The sequence below is a fragment of the Ctenocephalides felis genome, unplaced genomic scaffold (assembly GCF_003426905.1).
Source record: "Ctenocephalides felis isolate EL2017-DRISC unplaced genomic scaffold, ASM342690v1 CF-g0.4_SCAFFOLD_00845, whole genome shotgun sequence".
Taxonomy (NCBI): Eukaryota; Metazoa; Arthropoda; class Insecta; order Siphonaptera; family Pulicidae; genus Ctenocephalides; species Ctenocephalides felis.
This window is the reverse complement of record NW_020536999.1, coordinates 7,937,497-7,952,643: the sequence shown is the minus strand read 5'-3', so window position 1 is coordinate 7,952,643 and position 15,147 is coordinate 7,937,497. Positions and strand designations below refer to the sequence as shown.

Below are 15,147 nucleotides of genomic sequence, written 5' to 3'. Positions count from 1 at the left end.
GAGATAGCTTAGAGGAAAGTGTATAAAAATTACAATATTTTACCATAAACAGTTCAATATACCATCATAAGAATATTTTGAATAAATCCTGTAAGAACTAGTCCTTATATGTATATATTATCGCAAGTTTTTCTTACAATGTATGGGGACATTTTTTTACATTTCACTGATAAACTCGTAAACTTTGTATTGGGCACTCTTTTTTAATTAGCTTAGCAGAAACTAGATAAAATTTACTAAAATTCTGCATACTGTGTATTATATAGTTTGTTACAATAATTTTGGATAGTTTGAACCCGCCCAAAGTATTTTGTATATATACAGCATTAGAATTTGAGACACTTTTTTACATTTTTTCAAATAACTCAAAAATTTTGTCCTGAGTATTCTTTTTTTAGTTAGTTTAGCAGAAACTAGATAAAATTTACTAAAATTCTGTATAAACTGTTTTATACACTTTGGTACAAAATTTTGTACATTTTGAACACGCCCTAAAGTACTATGCGTATTTACAATGTATTGATTCGGGACACTTTTTTACATTTATTCAAAGAACTCAAAATATTTGTTCCGGGCACTCTTATTGAGTTAGCTTAGAAGAAAGTAGATAAAATTTACTAAAATTTTGTATGAATTGTTTTATACACTTTAATACAAAATGTTTGAGTAGTTTGAAAGTGAAATACCATCAAAATTTTTTTGTTGATTACATCCATTCGTTTCGCACTGATGGCCAATCACGAATCCGTATTTGTGGCGTAACGCATTTCCGTTGCATATTCGCTGAGTTACCTCGTAAGTAACGCCTAAGAAAATTTTACTTCAAAATGTTTCAAATATAATATATAAGATAAGCGTTAGGGTTAAATAACTCTCTACAAGAATAAATCTTTTTTTGTAGAAAAATTGAAATTTTTAGCATAATCTTAAAAACTGGAATTAAGCTGAGAAGTATTTATAATAATTAATTAGTTATCAAGCAATATGAAAAATTATGACATTACTGAAATGACTATTGAAAATACGGATATTTGTAGTAAGAGGGTGAAAATTTAGGGTTGTTTGTATTTATCAATGTCTTTTTATAAAAAAAAATCGGTTTCAAATTTTTTAGAAGTATTTTAGAAGAAAAAAACTTCCCGTAGTAAAATATTGTAATCGTCCAATAATCGAAAATGAAAATTTTTGCACATCTTCACGTTTTAGAGGTTTCTGAACATTTTGACATACCTTTGTTAGAAAAAATATGTATGTGTGTGTTTGTGGATACATTCTTTTGTCGACGATTTCGGGCGCACGGATTAACTGATTTGAATGATTCAAAAAATATTAGATTCCTATTGATAGGAAAATGTGCTGGTTAGTTTTTGGCAAAGGCAGGTTCAGCCGTTTTGAAGATACGGAGCAAAGAGTGCAGAAAATAGAAATTTTGAGAGAACGGAGTATCGGATTTGAATGATCTGAAAAATATTCGATTGCTATTGATAGGGAGATGTGTTGATTAGTTTTTGCCAATGGCAGCTTCAGCCGTTTTGGAGATACAGAGCTAAATGTGCACAAAATAGCAGTTTTTGAGTGAACTAAGCGTCCGATTTGAATGATCTAAAAAACTTTCTGCTCGTATTGACAAAATAATTGCTTTTGAGGATAAAAAATTAATACATTTTTTTTTATTTTTCATAAAATATGTTTGTAATTTTGCACGGGAGCACTTTTCCAATTTTGCGAAAAACTATTGAAAAATGTGAAAATGCCGCCAAGCTAAGCACAGTATAAGTGAAAATGTCGCACAGAATTATTTGCAAATGCGTTTAGACTGTGACTATACGGGAGCACTTTTTCAATTTTGTGTAAAATTAGTAGAGTCAACTATTTTTTTGAAATTGAATTCGAAATGAAATGACGATTGTTAATGTTCTGGAGATAAATTGATTTATGATTTACTTTTAATTTAGCTCAGATATAACAAGATAGCAAAAATAATGAAAGTTACAGAGTATTTGTAATAATGTATTTGAAAACGTTTAAAATTTTTTGGATATTTTATTACGGTACGGGAAGTTGCAGCAATTTGCCTTAAGGCACGATGCCAAACAGCACTATTTTTTACTAAATTTTATTTTTCAAATATTTCATTACGGTATGGAAAGACCCAGCAATTTATATTTATTACACCACTAGTTAAATTTTAAATTTTTGTTTAATTAAAACACATGTTACAGTATTCATTGTTCCATTTATTTACAAAATATCAACTCAGCATTTTGCATTTAAAATAAAAAAAATATACTCTATCATATCCTTATCATCAATCTTTTTCATCAGTCTTATTGTTTGAACAAAATTCATTTCAAATATTGTTCTCAGGCCTTGCACAAGCAGCAATTAGGAACTTCATCTCCAAGTTTCCTAAATAACCGAAAATTTTCTCTATACAATTATGCGGCAATTTGGGGAAAAAAAGGTTCGATAATTTATGACAATGTTGAACTAAATCTCTCCTCATAAGGGCTCTCCTGAATTTGTATTCGATGCTTTTGTAATAAATAGGAAACATGAATTCATGTCCTCTGCCCTTCATTGCCCTCACAACTTTTTCGTTTCTTAGCAAAGACGCCAAGGACGAAATGCTTTTCATATAAAAGTCGTAATAGGAAATGTTTGTGTTGGAAATTTTCGTTTTTTTCATTCTTCTAATATCGTCTCTGCATTCTTTTATTATGTCGTCTTTTATAATCCAGGTTGCCACTACTTCTAAGTTCTGAGGACTCACGTATAAACCCGCCTCCAGTAATTTGATTGTGTGGTATTTTAGGGTTAGGGATCCTAGCTCTTCCCTGGAGAAAAAAAATTGTTTTTAATTAATTTTAAGAGAAACTAGATAAAATTTACTAGGTTTTCTCATAATTAGTTTTATATAATCTAATACAAAATTTTGTATAAAACACATTTGAAATCACAATTATTTAGTGACTAAAATTGTTCAATATATGAAGAGTTATAGACATGTTTTTTTTACATTTTATTTAAGTACACGAAAATTTTGGTTGGGGCATTCTTTTTAATTAATTTTAGGAGAAACTAGGTAAAATTTACTAAGTTTCCTTATAATCAGTTTTATATGTTATAAAACAAAATTTTGAATAAAATGGGGTTGAAATCACGATTATATAGTAACTAAATTTTGAAATATATGAAGCGCTGGACATTTTTTTACATTTGGTTAAATAACACAAAATAATTGATTCAGGCACTCTTTTTTTTAGTTTAGGAGAAACTAGATAAAATTTACTAAGTTTCCTCACAATTACTTTTATATAATCTAATATAAAATTCTGAATAAAATGAGTTTGAAATCGCAATTATACTGTGACTAAAATTGCTCAATATATGAAGAGCTATAGGCATGTTTTTATTACATTTTATTTAATTACATGAAAATTTTGTTCCGGGCACTCTTTTTAATTAATTTTAGGAGAAACTAGATAAAATATACTACGAAGCCTTATAAATTGTTTGATTAGCTCTAAAACAAAATTTTGTATAAAACGCGTTTGAATGGGTCATTATTTAATAACCAAAATTTGTAATATATGAGGAGTGAGACTAGATTTTTTACTTTTTTTTTTAAATAACACGAAAAGTTTGGTTGGGGCACTCTTTTTAATTAATTTTGGGATAAACTAGATAAAAGTGACTAGGTTTTCTCATGATTAGTTTTATATAATCTAATACAAAATTCTGAAGAAAATGAGTTAGAAATCGCAACGTACGTAACGTACTGTGACTAAAATTTTTCAGTTATAGGCATGTTTTTTTTACATTTTATTTAATAACGCGAAAAGTTTGATTGGGGCACTCTTTTTGGTTTAGCTTAAAAAAAACTAGATAAAATTTATTAAAATTTTGTATAAACTTTTTTATACAATCCAATACAAAAATATGTTAAAAAAAACTAGTTTGTTTCGCTGTTTACAATTTGGTAGTTTGCTATATATGGGTTTGGAACATTTTTCTTTCTTTGTTTAAATTACATACTTATATTTTTGTTTATGTCACGCTTTTTTCTTTAGTTTACGATGAACTAGATAAAATTTACTGTGAAACCTTATGAATTGTTTGATAAGCTATAAAACAAAATTTTGTATAAAACGCGTTTGAATTGGCCATTGTATTATAACTAAAGTTTGTAATATATGAGGAGTGAGACTAGATTTTTTTCTTTTTTTAAAAATAACACGAAAAGTTTAGTTGGGACACTTTTTTTTAATGAATTTTAGGAGAAACTAGATAAAATTTACTAGGTTTTCTTATAATTAGTTTTATATAATTTAATACAAAATTTTAAATAAAATGCGTTTGAAATCACAATTATATAGTAACTAAAATGTTGCAATATATAAAGCGCTGCACATTTTTTACATTTGGTTAAATAACACAAAATAATTGTTCCGGGCACTCTTTTTTCTTCAAGTTAGGAGAAACAAGATAAAATTTATTACGAATACTCATAAATACTCTTATATGCTCTAATACAAATTTTTGAATGAAATGAGTTGGAAACCGCAATTATATATTAACTCAAATTTGCAAAATATGGAGAGTTGGACAATTTTTTTTACATTTTATTATATAACTTGAAAAATTTGTTTCGGGCACTTTTTTTAAGTTAGTTCATTAGAAACTTGCTGTTATCATAACATTTTTCCTTGCTTGTTTTTATGTGAAATACGCCTGATTGCACAGCAAATATATGGACAATTTTACAGTTTTTACTACCAAGAAATAAGAATAACATAGCGTTGCCTTGAAAACTTTGTTATTGAGCTCTGTTACGGCAGAACAGACATTTAATCAATTGGAAGTCTTCCACGATTATCGGCAACGCTCGTTCAGCAAGTGACGTCACAGTCCCCTTCTATCTTTTGAGTGAGACCAAATTTGGAAAAAGTATTTGTGAACCGATTTTTTACATTTCGTCGACGTTTTCTCAAAAACGGATGGACAGATTTCAAAAATTTAAAAGACATTCGCTATATCTCAATTACGACTATCGTTCGTCAGATTTTCATGAAGATCAGTTAAGCCGTTTCTTTATTAATAGCAGAAAAGTGAAAAAAAAATTGTCCATGTTTCAGCCAAAAATTCTGATTCGAAAATTATTATTTGGGAGTCGTGTTGATTATTTTTTTCTTAGTGATTAACTGTTGAAAAAAATTTACAATGATACTTTTTATTTTGATAGATATCGTGGTCCTAGAGAAAATGCTATAATATTACGGTCCTACAACAAGTGGTTTAATTTTAAAAATTCATCAAAATATGATAGTCAGAATTTGTGCCACAAGTCTCTTTTGTGATGTAGTGAGTCAAAATTTGAATATCACATTTTAAAAACCACTTCTTTTGCAATCAGCAGAAAAATAAGTCTACAAAACTTCTGCAGTTGTGTAAAAAATGTTACCATTAATTTAAATCATTAAATGATATCAAGGACTATGTACATGATATATGTAATCATGCAGTTGATTAATTTTATTTAAATATTTGAAGAATAATGTTATGATAACAGAATTTTAGATGGTGCAGTTATCATGAGAATCTTACTTGTTATGTTCATATTGTAAAATACGCCTGATCGCACGGCAAATAGATAGACACATTTTCGTAATATTCACTACAAAGAACAAGCATAAGAGAGCGTTGCCATGACAACGTTATTTTATGAGCTCTATTACGGCAAAATTGCCTCATAAGTTATCAATTATCACACATTTCGAGAAATTCATGCAACTTGCCTTAAGGCAAAATGTCAGTTTCACTTCAATTGGATCTACAATTGAACTAGGTGTAGATAGTTATTAAGTTTGGATAAAATATAATTAATTATGTCGCCATCTAACGGTGTGCTTTAGAAATAACCAAAATCTGGTAGGGGGGCTTTTGACCCGCCATTTCGAGCTTTTAATTTTATTCTTTATTATTATGTAAAATATAGTTGTTTAAAATACATGGCTAAGACAACATCGACGTTTCATTTAAGTATATTATACAAGTTTTTTATACTTACCATTCAGGATCACATTCCAGAGCAGTGTTCTCGGTTCCATTCCTGATATTGATATCAGCACCATAGTCAAGAAGTAATTCTATGTGATCATCACCCATCGCAGACAAGTCTGGTAAAATAGCCCCGAGATGAAGTGCTGTGTTACCATAATTATCAGTTCCATTGACATCAGCACCATGATCCAGAAGAAACTTGGTTGTCTCCAATCGACTGTATTCCAGGCTGACATGTAAATAGGTTACACCATTTTTGACTTTGGCATTAAGATCAGCTCCGTGCAGGACCAGGAGTTCCACGGTTTCTACATCAGCATATAAAATAGCTTCACGAAGGGCAGTAGATCCATATTTAGTTTTAATGTTGACATCTGCATTGTATTTTAAAAGTGTTTTCAGGAGTTGTTTGTCTCTACCGTTTGAGGCTTTGTGGAGTATCGTGATACCATCTTCGTCTTGTGCATTTACATTAGCACCATTGGTGAGTAGTAATTGAGCGATTTCATTGGCATGTGGACTGACAACGATTTCATCGATAAGGAAATGTAAAGGGGTTTTGTCATCAATATCACGAGCATTGAGATCAGCTTTGTGACCGACTAAAAATTCTATAAAGTCCATTCTGCTTGATATGACTGCAGCATGTAGAAGAGTACGGCCTCCATATCTAGCATCAATAGAAGCTCCATAGTCCATCAAATCGTGGAATATTTTAAAGTAGCCATTATTCACTAGGCCGTGTAGTAGTGCAGCATCATCTGCATCTGTTTGTTTGATGTAAAAACTGTGGTCGAGGAATATTTGTGCTATTTCTTGATAGCCCTCATTATGTTTGATGAGTGAAAGCTTGAAAGCATTGTGGTTACTCTGGATGTCTTTCGATGCTTTACATTTTATGAGGAACTCAACGTTTTGGTAAAACCCTTGTTCAACAGCCAAGAGCAAAGCTGTATCACCATTATCATCAAGTTGATCCACAACAGCTCCGTATTGTACAACCAAAACCAAGATTTGTATGTAATCTTGGTTAGCTGCAATATGTATCGGATACTGTCCATTCTCATCTTTCAATCCAATTTTGCACCGTACATCAAAAGCAACTCGACTACATCTTCTTGTCTGTATTCAATAGCAACATGAAGTGGTGTATTACCATCTTCATCGACTACATCGACATCTGCTTCACAATCCAGTATGGTTTCGATAATATCGACATCTCCACCGTGAACTGCTAAATGCAGAGGACTCCTTGGATACTTCTCACTGATTTTTATCTTGCATCCAATATTAAGCAGATATTTAGCAACTGCATTGTTTCTGAACTCGAGTGCATCGCACAAAAGTGCATGTCCTCCCAGCCAACGTTTTGAATATGATAAACCGTAATGTTGGACTAGTTCTTTAACTTTTTTCAAGTCTCCCATACGAACTGCATAATCTAGAGCGAAGTCTGCATCCATGGTTGGAAATTATTTGTTTGAAATTGATGGGGAAAGAAGTCTACTGGCGAGCAAACTCGGTCTCAACCTGAAGAAAAAAATGGTACATTTGGAACACTGATATAATAGGTTGTCAAATATCTCCCTTCCGCCTTTTTGTATTATAAACCAAGAGCAAAAAAGCGGAAGGGAGATATTTGACAACCTAATATTAATGGAATAATAGGGATCTATGTAGTCTAGTCATTTGGTCGTTTTGCCGGTACAGTTTTCCGGGATTTCTGAAAATTGGTAATCTTTAAGATTTCGAGGTGCTCTTTACGAAAATCAACTTTGCCACCTCAAATTTGAACGGCAAGTTGCCGCCATATTGGAAAATTGGCGTCAAAAAACATCTTTTTTAAAATATCTTCTTTCTGGCTCATTCTACGACAAAAGTATCTATGTACGAATTAAACTAGATAAAATTTCCTACAATTTTTTAGAAAACCGTTTTTTTGCAAAATTGATAGTTTTAGAGTAAGGCCGCCTCAAAGTCTTTGCTGCTCTCGCCGTAGTATCAAATCTCTCCATATATGACAGCACTTTGAACTTGATCACATTCTTTCTAATAAATAAGTATTTTCAATGTTAAATTAAGCGAATAAGATCTAGAAACAAAATAATTCAAATATTTTTCTGTTTTTTTGCTGATTTTTCAACACTTCAATGGCAAAGTAGCTATAAGTAAGTAGCTTGAAGTGTTAAAAAATCAGCAAAAAAACAGAAAAATATTTGAATTATTTTGTTTCTAGATCTTATTCGCTTAATTTAACATTGAAAATACTTATTTATTAGAAGGTATGTGGTCAAGTTCAAAGTGCTGTCATATATGGAGAGATTTGATAGCAAAGACTTTGAGGCGGCCGTACTCTCAAACTATCAATTTTACAAAAAAACGGTTTTCTAAAGAATTGCAGGAAATTTTATCTAGTTTAATTCGTACATAGATACTTTTATCGTAGAATGAGCCAGAAACGAGATATTTTAAAAAAGCTGTTTTATGACACCATTTTTTCAATATGGCGGCAACTTGCCGTTCAAATTTGAGGTGGCAAAGTTGATTTTCGTAAAGAGCACCTCGAAATCTATTAAATTACCAATTTTCAGAATTCCCGGAGTACTGTACCGGCAACAGCCTTTTTTTGCACCAAATGACTGGACTAATGTTGGAAAAGGTAAAAATTGGTGCTGAACAACCTTCAAGGAGAACTTTAGGTTTACTAATAAGATAGAGTTGATAGTCGAAAAGAACATCTTAAAATGTCATAATGAGAGAAAATGTCATATTAAGCGCTAGCAAAATATATAATGAATTGCCAAACGATATTAAGATGACCAATGATGACAATAAATTTAAAAGAAAAATAAAGAAATACTATAAAGAAATTGAAGACAAAGAAGACTGAATGGCTATATATAAAGATAGAGATATTTTAATTATAATAAATATTATATTAATGAAATAGTCAAATGAAATGTATATATAAAATATGAAAACTGTTTTTCATAATCTCTCATACCAGGCACCTCTGTCTGACTGAGATATGAAAATAATGTATATATATATATATATATATATATATATATATATATTTTATACATACATTATTTTATATATCATATTAGGTTGTCAAATATCTCCTTCCGCTTTTTTGCTCTTCGTTTATAATACAAAAAGGCGGAAGGGAGATATTTGACAACCTAATATATATATATATATATATATATATATATATATATATATATATATATATATACATATTTTATTTATATAGTGCTTATTTGCTGTTGTAAAGCAAATTTTACAATTATTTTTTTAATAAGCCTGCATTGTTTATTTTAATAGTAATTTAATTTTTATTCTTAATAAGTCAGTCTTATTAATTTGATTCTTGGTTTTGCATTAAAGATTATTAACTTCCCGTAGGGTAGTTATAGTAATGGACCGAAAATCGAAAATGAAAATTTTTGCATTTCTCGACGTTTTGAAGGTTTCTGAACATTTTTCAGGGGCATACCTCAGAAACTAAATGGATGTGTGTGTGTGTTTTGTATGTCCGCATTTTTCGTCCACGTTTTCGGCCGCACGGATCTATAGATTTGAATGGTTTAAAAAGCATTCGATTCCTATTGATAGGGAGATGTGCTGATTAGTTTTTGGCAAAGCCAGGTCCAGCTGTTACGGAGATACGGAGCAATGAGTGCACAAAATACAAATCGAGTTTTTGAGAGAACGGAGTATCGGATTTGAATTATCTAAAAAACTTTCTGCTTGTATTGACAAAAAAATTGCTTTTGAGGATGAAAAATTATCACATCTTTTTTTATTTTCCATAAAATATTTTCGTAATTTTTTTAGATTAAAAAAAAAATTCCAGGCTAAGCACAGTCTAAGCGCCACTCTGGTGCAAATGTTTTCGCAAGTGCGTTTAGACTGTTTATGTAATGGAGCACTTTTTGAATTTTGTGAAAACTATTGAAAAATGTGAAAATACCGCCAAGCTAAGCACAATATAAGTGAAAATGTCGCACATAATTATTTGCAAATGCGTTTAGACTGTGACTATACGGGAGCACTTTTTTAATTTTGTGTAAATTAGGCAACAATTTTTTTTTTTGAAATTGAATTCGAAATGAAATGACGATTGTTAATGTTCTGGAGATAAATTGATTTATGATTTACATTTGATTTGCTCAGATATAACAAACAAGATAGCAAAAATAATGAAAGTTACAGTATCTGTAATAATATATTCGAAAACGTTTAAAATTTCTCGAATATTTCATTATATTCGAGCAAAAATTTATTTTCTATATAAAATTCGAAAACCGGTTAAAACCGGTTTTTTAGTAAAATTGAAATTCGAAAACCGGTTTTCTGAAATGTCGGTTTTTGTATAAATCCTAATACACACACACACACATACATCCATTTTTTCTAAGATATGCCAAAATGTTCAGAAACCTCTGAAACGTAAAGATATATAAAAAAAATTTTCAATTCCGATTTTTTTGCGATTACTATAACTCACCCTACGGAAAGTTAAAAAATACACAAATACAGAAAAATATCAATAGAAACATGTAAAAAAGCATAAATCTAATCAATTTAATATATTTGTTTTATAACAAATATATATTGTGAAAGTATATAGAAGTGAAAATACAAAAATAGACATAAACAAATGTAAAGAACTCACCATACAAATAAGTTGAAAAAAAAAACACAAAAACACAAAAACACACGAAAATTGCACGAAAAAATTATTGAAACACAAATTAATAAACGTCGAGTTATATGACAAATTTTAAATAATTGTAAAATTAAAATAAAAATAAATAATACATTTTTTATAAAAAAGCTTGTTGTCCGTTTGGAGTTTCTGTAACAAGTGAAATGTGTGCGTACGTGCTGGTGGAAAATTGTGAAAACTTGTATCGTCATTGGTTGAGAAACTGAGATAGAGAGATTTTTATTGGCGCCGTAGTACGAAGATTTTCTCGGCGATCAGGCGCGAAAATATAGCTTATGGAAACAAACGGTAATCAACGGTTAAACATATGTGGATAACTAGTTGGTTTGGTATTTTTTACATTTTTAAATTTTTAAATTTTTAAATTTGTACAAAATGTAATAGTGTTTAATATTGTCTAACATTATTATGCTCTATATCGGCTAGGTATACCCATAAATGCCTTCAGAAACTAGTTGGTTTGGTATTTTGCCTTGAGGCAAGTTACATGAACTTCCCGATATGTGTAAATAATATACTTTATCAATCCTACTTAAAAAAAAACGATAATAATTTTAGCAAAGTTTGACGAATTTTTAAAATTAAACTACTTGTCGTAAGGCCGCAATATTACAGTAAGTTCTATAAGACCATGATGTATATCGCCAAAAAAAGTTCCATAAGAATCGACTTAATTTTTTTTTTTTCAACAGTTAATTACAAGAAAACGGCTCGGTAGATTTTCACCTAAAACTAATCAGTATCATTCCCAACTAATATCTTTCGAACAGTTTTTGATTTTTTTACATCCAATCGATAGTATGAGCTTAAATGTGGACGAAAAGTTTAACACTTTTTTTCAAATTGCAAAGAAACGGCTTGGCAGATCGTCGCACAAAACTGACGAGAACAATAGTTCTCGTCGAGATACATCGAATGGCTTTTAAATTTTTAAAATCGGCCCAGCCGTTTTCGAGAAAACGTCGTTTTACGGCAAAAAATCTGTTCACATACACACACACAAATACTTTTTCCAAATGTTGGTCTCATTCGATTCAGAGTGGCTTGAAACGTCGAGAAAACATAAAATTACAGAATCGGATTTTTTTATGAAAACATAAACTTCTCCTTCGGGAAGTTAAAAATGAATATAGAAACATAATAAAACCACGAGAGACATTGTAAAAATGAACTAGTGGTGTATGGCATCGTGCTTTAAGGCAAATTGCTGGAACTTCCCGTACCGTAACGAAATGTTCGAGAAATATTAAACGTTTTCAAATATATTATTACAAATACTGTAACCTTCGTTATTTTTAACTTCCCGTAGGGTAAGTTATAGTAATCGCAAAAAAATCGAAAATGAAAATTTCAATATATTTTTACGTTTCAGAGGTTTCTGAATATTTTGGCATAGCTTAGAAAAAATGTATGTATGTGTGTGTGTGTGTGTGTGCGTGTATGTATGTATGTTCCGATACAAATTTTCGTCGACGATTTCGAGAACACGGATGAAGCGATTTGGATAATTCAAAAAACATTCGATTCGTATTGATAAGGAGACTGATTACTTTTTGGCGAAGGCAGGTCTAGCCGTTCCGAAGATACGGGGCAAAAAGTGCCAAAAACGGTAATATAATAATTCAAAAAACATTTTACTTGTATTGACAAGATGAAGAATTGATCAAATTTTCATGAAGGTAGGTCTACCGGTTTCGGAGCTCTAGTAAAAAAAGTAAAAAAAGCCATTTGGCGGTCAAAAATGATCATTAGACATATGCACATCAAATTATCAGATATTTTATGGAGATTTTAACAATAGGTATAAATTTTGTTCACATTCCTATGGGTTCCGTACCAATGCTTATCCGTTAGACGGCGGCGGGGCGCTTACGCGCTTTTATATTTTATCTCTATGCAGTTAAAGAAGTACGATTGCTTTGAAAAAAAAGTTCAGAATTTCCAAAATATTTCAAAATAATTTTTTCTTCAAAAAGTCTTTTTTTTCGAAAAAAAGTAAGTTTTTGTCAGAAATTTATAGTTTCTCAAAAATCTAATTTTTTCAGAGTAAATTTATTTCAAAAATGTTAATCTTTTAAAAAAAAAAATTTTTTGGCACGGGAAGTTCCAGCAATTTGCCTTAAGGCACGATGCCACGCGCCCCGCTAGTTGCTATCTTATTATATCTGAGCAAATCAAATGTAAATCATAAATCATAAATCAATTTATCTCCAGAACATTAACAATCGTCATTTCATTTCGAATTCAATTTCAAAAAAAAAAAATAGTTGCCTAATTTACATAAAATCCCGTATAGTCACAGTCTAAAAGCATTTGCAAATAATTCTGTGCGACATTTTCACTTACATTGTGCTTAGCTTGGCGGCATTTTCACATTTTTTAACAGTTTTCACAAAATTGAAAAAGTCCTCCAACATAAACAGTCTAAACGCACTTGGGTAAACATTTGTACCAGAGTGGCGCTTAGACTGTGCTTAGCCTGGGTGATTTTTTGAAGTTTTAATCCAAAATTACAAAAATATTTTGTGGAAAATAAAAAAAGATGTAATATTTTTTCATCCTCAAAAGCAATTGTTTTGCCAATACAAGCTGAAAGTCTTTTTAGATCATTAAAATTGGACGCTTAGTTCACTCAAAAACTGCCATATTTTGCACAATAGCTTCATGTCTCCGAAACGGCTGGACCTGCCTTTGCCAAAATTTAATCAGCACTTTTTTCGTCATTACGAACTGAATGTTTTTTGGATCATTCAAATCGGATGCTTAGTTCTCTCAAAAACTCGATTTGTATTTTCTGCACTCTTTGCTCCGTATCTCCGAAACGGCTGGTCCTGCCTTTGCCAAAAACGCATCAGCACATCTCCCTATCAATAGGAATCGAATGTTTTTTGAATTTTTTGAACCATTCGAATCGGTTAATCCGTGCGCCCGAAAACGTGGACGAAAAAATGCGGACATACAAAACACACACACACATCCATTTAGTTTCTGAGGTATGCCTTAAAAATGTTCAGAAACCTTCAAAACGTCGAGAAATGCAAAAATTTTCATTTTCGGCCCATTACTATAACTACTCTATGGGAAGTTAATAAATTCACTCTTAATATTAATGTTAAAAAAACAAGAAGTAATAGAAAATATATTAACTCACCATGCAAATACTTCATAATATGAAACACTCAACAAAAAAAATGAAAATTATTGCAAATATCAAAACTAGTTCGAAAATTAAATATGCATAAAGAAAACTACAGACAAAAAAATTTAATATGCCATTTTTTTGTTTTACTTTTACTACATTTTTTTTCACTTTTTAATTTTAATTTTGTACCTCTTTGTTTTATTTAATGATTGTCTTTTGTTTTATAATCAACTGTGTCGTTATGCAATTGAAAAAACAACCCCTCTTCAAAATATAAAATTTTTGGGTTGAAAAAATCCATATTATGATTTAAATTATTTATATGCTCGCTTAACATCGTCTTAAATTGCTTGGGATTTTTAAATTATTTTTATTCAGGTTTTTGGCTAGTTTCTCCGATATAGAAAAGGGTGCAATAAGAGCAAATAATTTGATATACTAAGACTAAGATTTAATTTGTGTAAAATGGAAATAAAAATAAGGGTTGTATCGCAATTACAAACCAAAGGCCACTTTGTTGAAACAGTTTATTCCACGAAAAAAACAAATCTTTAACATACGGTAAACAAATAACACAAGTAGATGACAGCGAAAAGTGGTTATTAGTTTTCGGCAAAGACAGGCCCAGCCATTTTGAAGATACGGAGCTAAATATGTAAAAAATGGCAGTTTTTGAGAGAACTAAGCGTCCGATTTAAATGATTCAAAGAACTTTCTGCTTGTTTCAACAAAATAATTGCTTTTCGAAAAAAAAAATTTTTTGCTTATACTTTTTTTTCGAAAAATGTTTTTGTAATTTTGGATCAAAAATTCAAAAAATTACCCAGGCTAAGCACAGTCTAAGCGCCACCCTGGTACAAATGTTTACCCAAGTGCTTACTTACTTACTAATTTAGTTACTTTTCTAATTTTGTGAAAGATTTTTTATTTGTTGAAAGATGTGAAAATGCCGCCAAGCTAAGCACAGTATAAGTGAAAATGTCGCACAGAATTATTTGCAAATGCGTTTAGACTGTGACTATACGGAGCACTTTTTCAATTTTGTGTAAATTAGGCAACTATTTTTTTTTGAAATTGAATTCGAAATGAAATGACGATTTTTAATGTTCTCTTAATAAATTTATCTGATTTATGATTTACATTTGGTTTGTCAGATATAGCAAGATAGCAAAAATAATGAAAGTTAGAGTATTTGTAATAATGA

The 15,147-nt window shown here is 30.4% G+C and overlaps 2 protein-coding genes across 2 annotated transcripts in view; one reads left to right on the top strand and one right to left on the bottom strand.

Annotated features, from left to right (window-relative positions):
* Nucleotides 1–1,133: 1,133 nt before the first annotated feature.
* LOC113373444 (mediator of RNA polymerase II transcription subunit 4-like) overlaps nucleotides 1,134–15,147 on the top strand; it is a 20,067-nt gene continuing 6,053 nt past the window's right edge. The window contains exons 1-2 of the mRNA XM_026613749.1: nucleotides 1,134–1,144; nucleotides 8,343–8,345. The gene's annotated coding sequence lies outside the window, so the exon portion shown is untranslated. The remainder of the gene's footprint in view (nucleotides 1,145–8,342; nucleotides 8,346–15,147) is intronic.
* Nucleotides 2,351–7,526, bottom strand: LOC113372235 (putative ankyrin repeat protein RF_0381). Its single transcript, XM_026612564.1, has 3 exons — nucleotides 7,151–7,526; nucleotides 6,071–7,097; nucleotides 2,351–2,837 (listed from the first exon to the last, which is right to left on the bottom strand). Exons 1-3 carry the CDS (start codon nucleotides 7,524–7,526, stop codon nucleotides 2,351–2,353), a joined length of 1,890 nt encoding a protein of 629 aa, XP_026468349.1.

Excerpts from the sequence above, each read along its gene's own strand:
- LOC113372235 (XM_026612564.1), bottom strand. The coding sequence starts at position 7,526 with ATGGATGCAGACTTCGCTCTAGATTATGCAGTTCGTATGGGAGACTTG. Across the intron at positions 7,098-7,150 it reads CGAGTTGCTTTTGATGTACG|CTAACCAAGATTACATACAA; the intron begins GTGCAAAATTGG and ends TACATATTGCAG. Across the intron at positions 2,838-6,070 it reads CTGGAATGTGATCCTGAATG|GGAAGAGCTAGGATCCCTAA; the intron begins GTAAGTATAAAA and ends TTTTTTCTCCAG.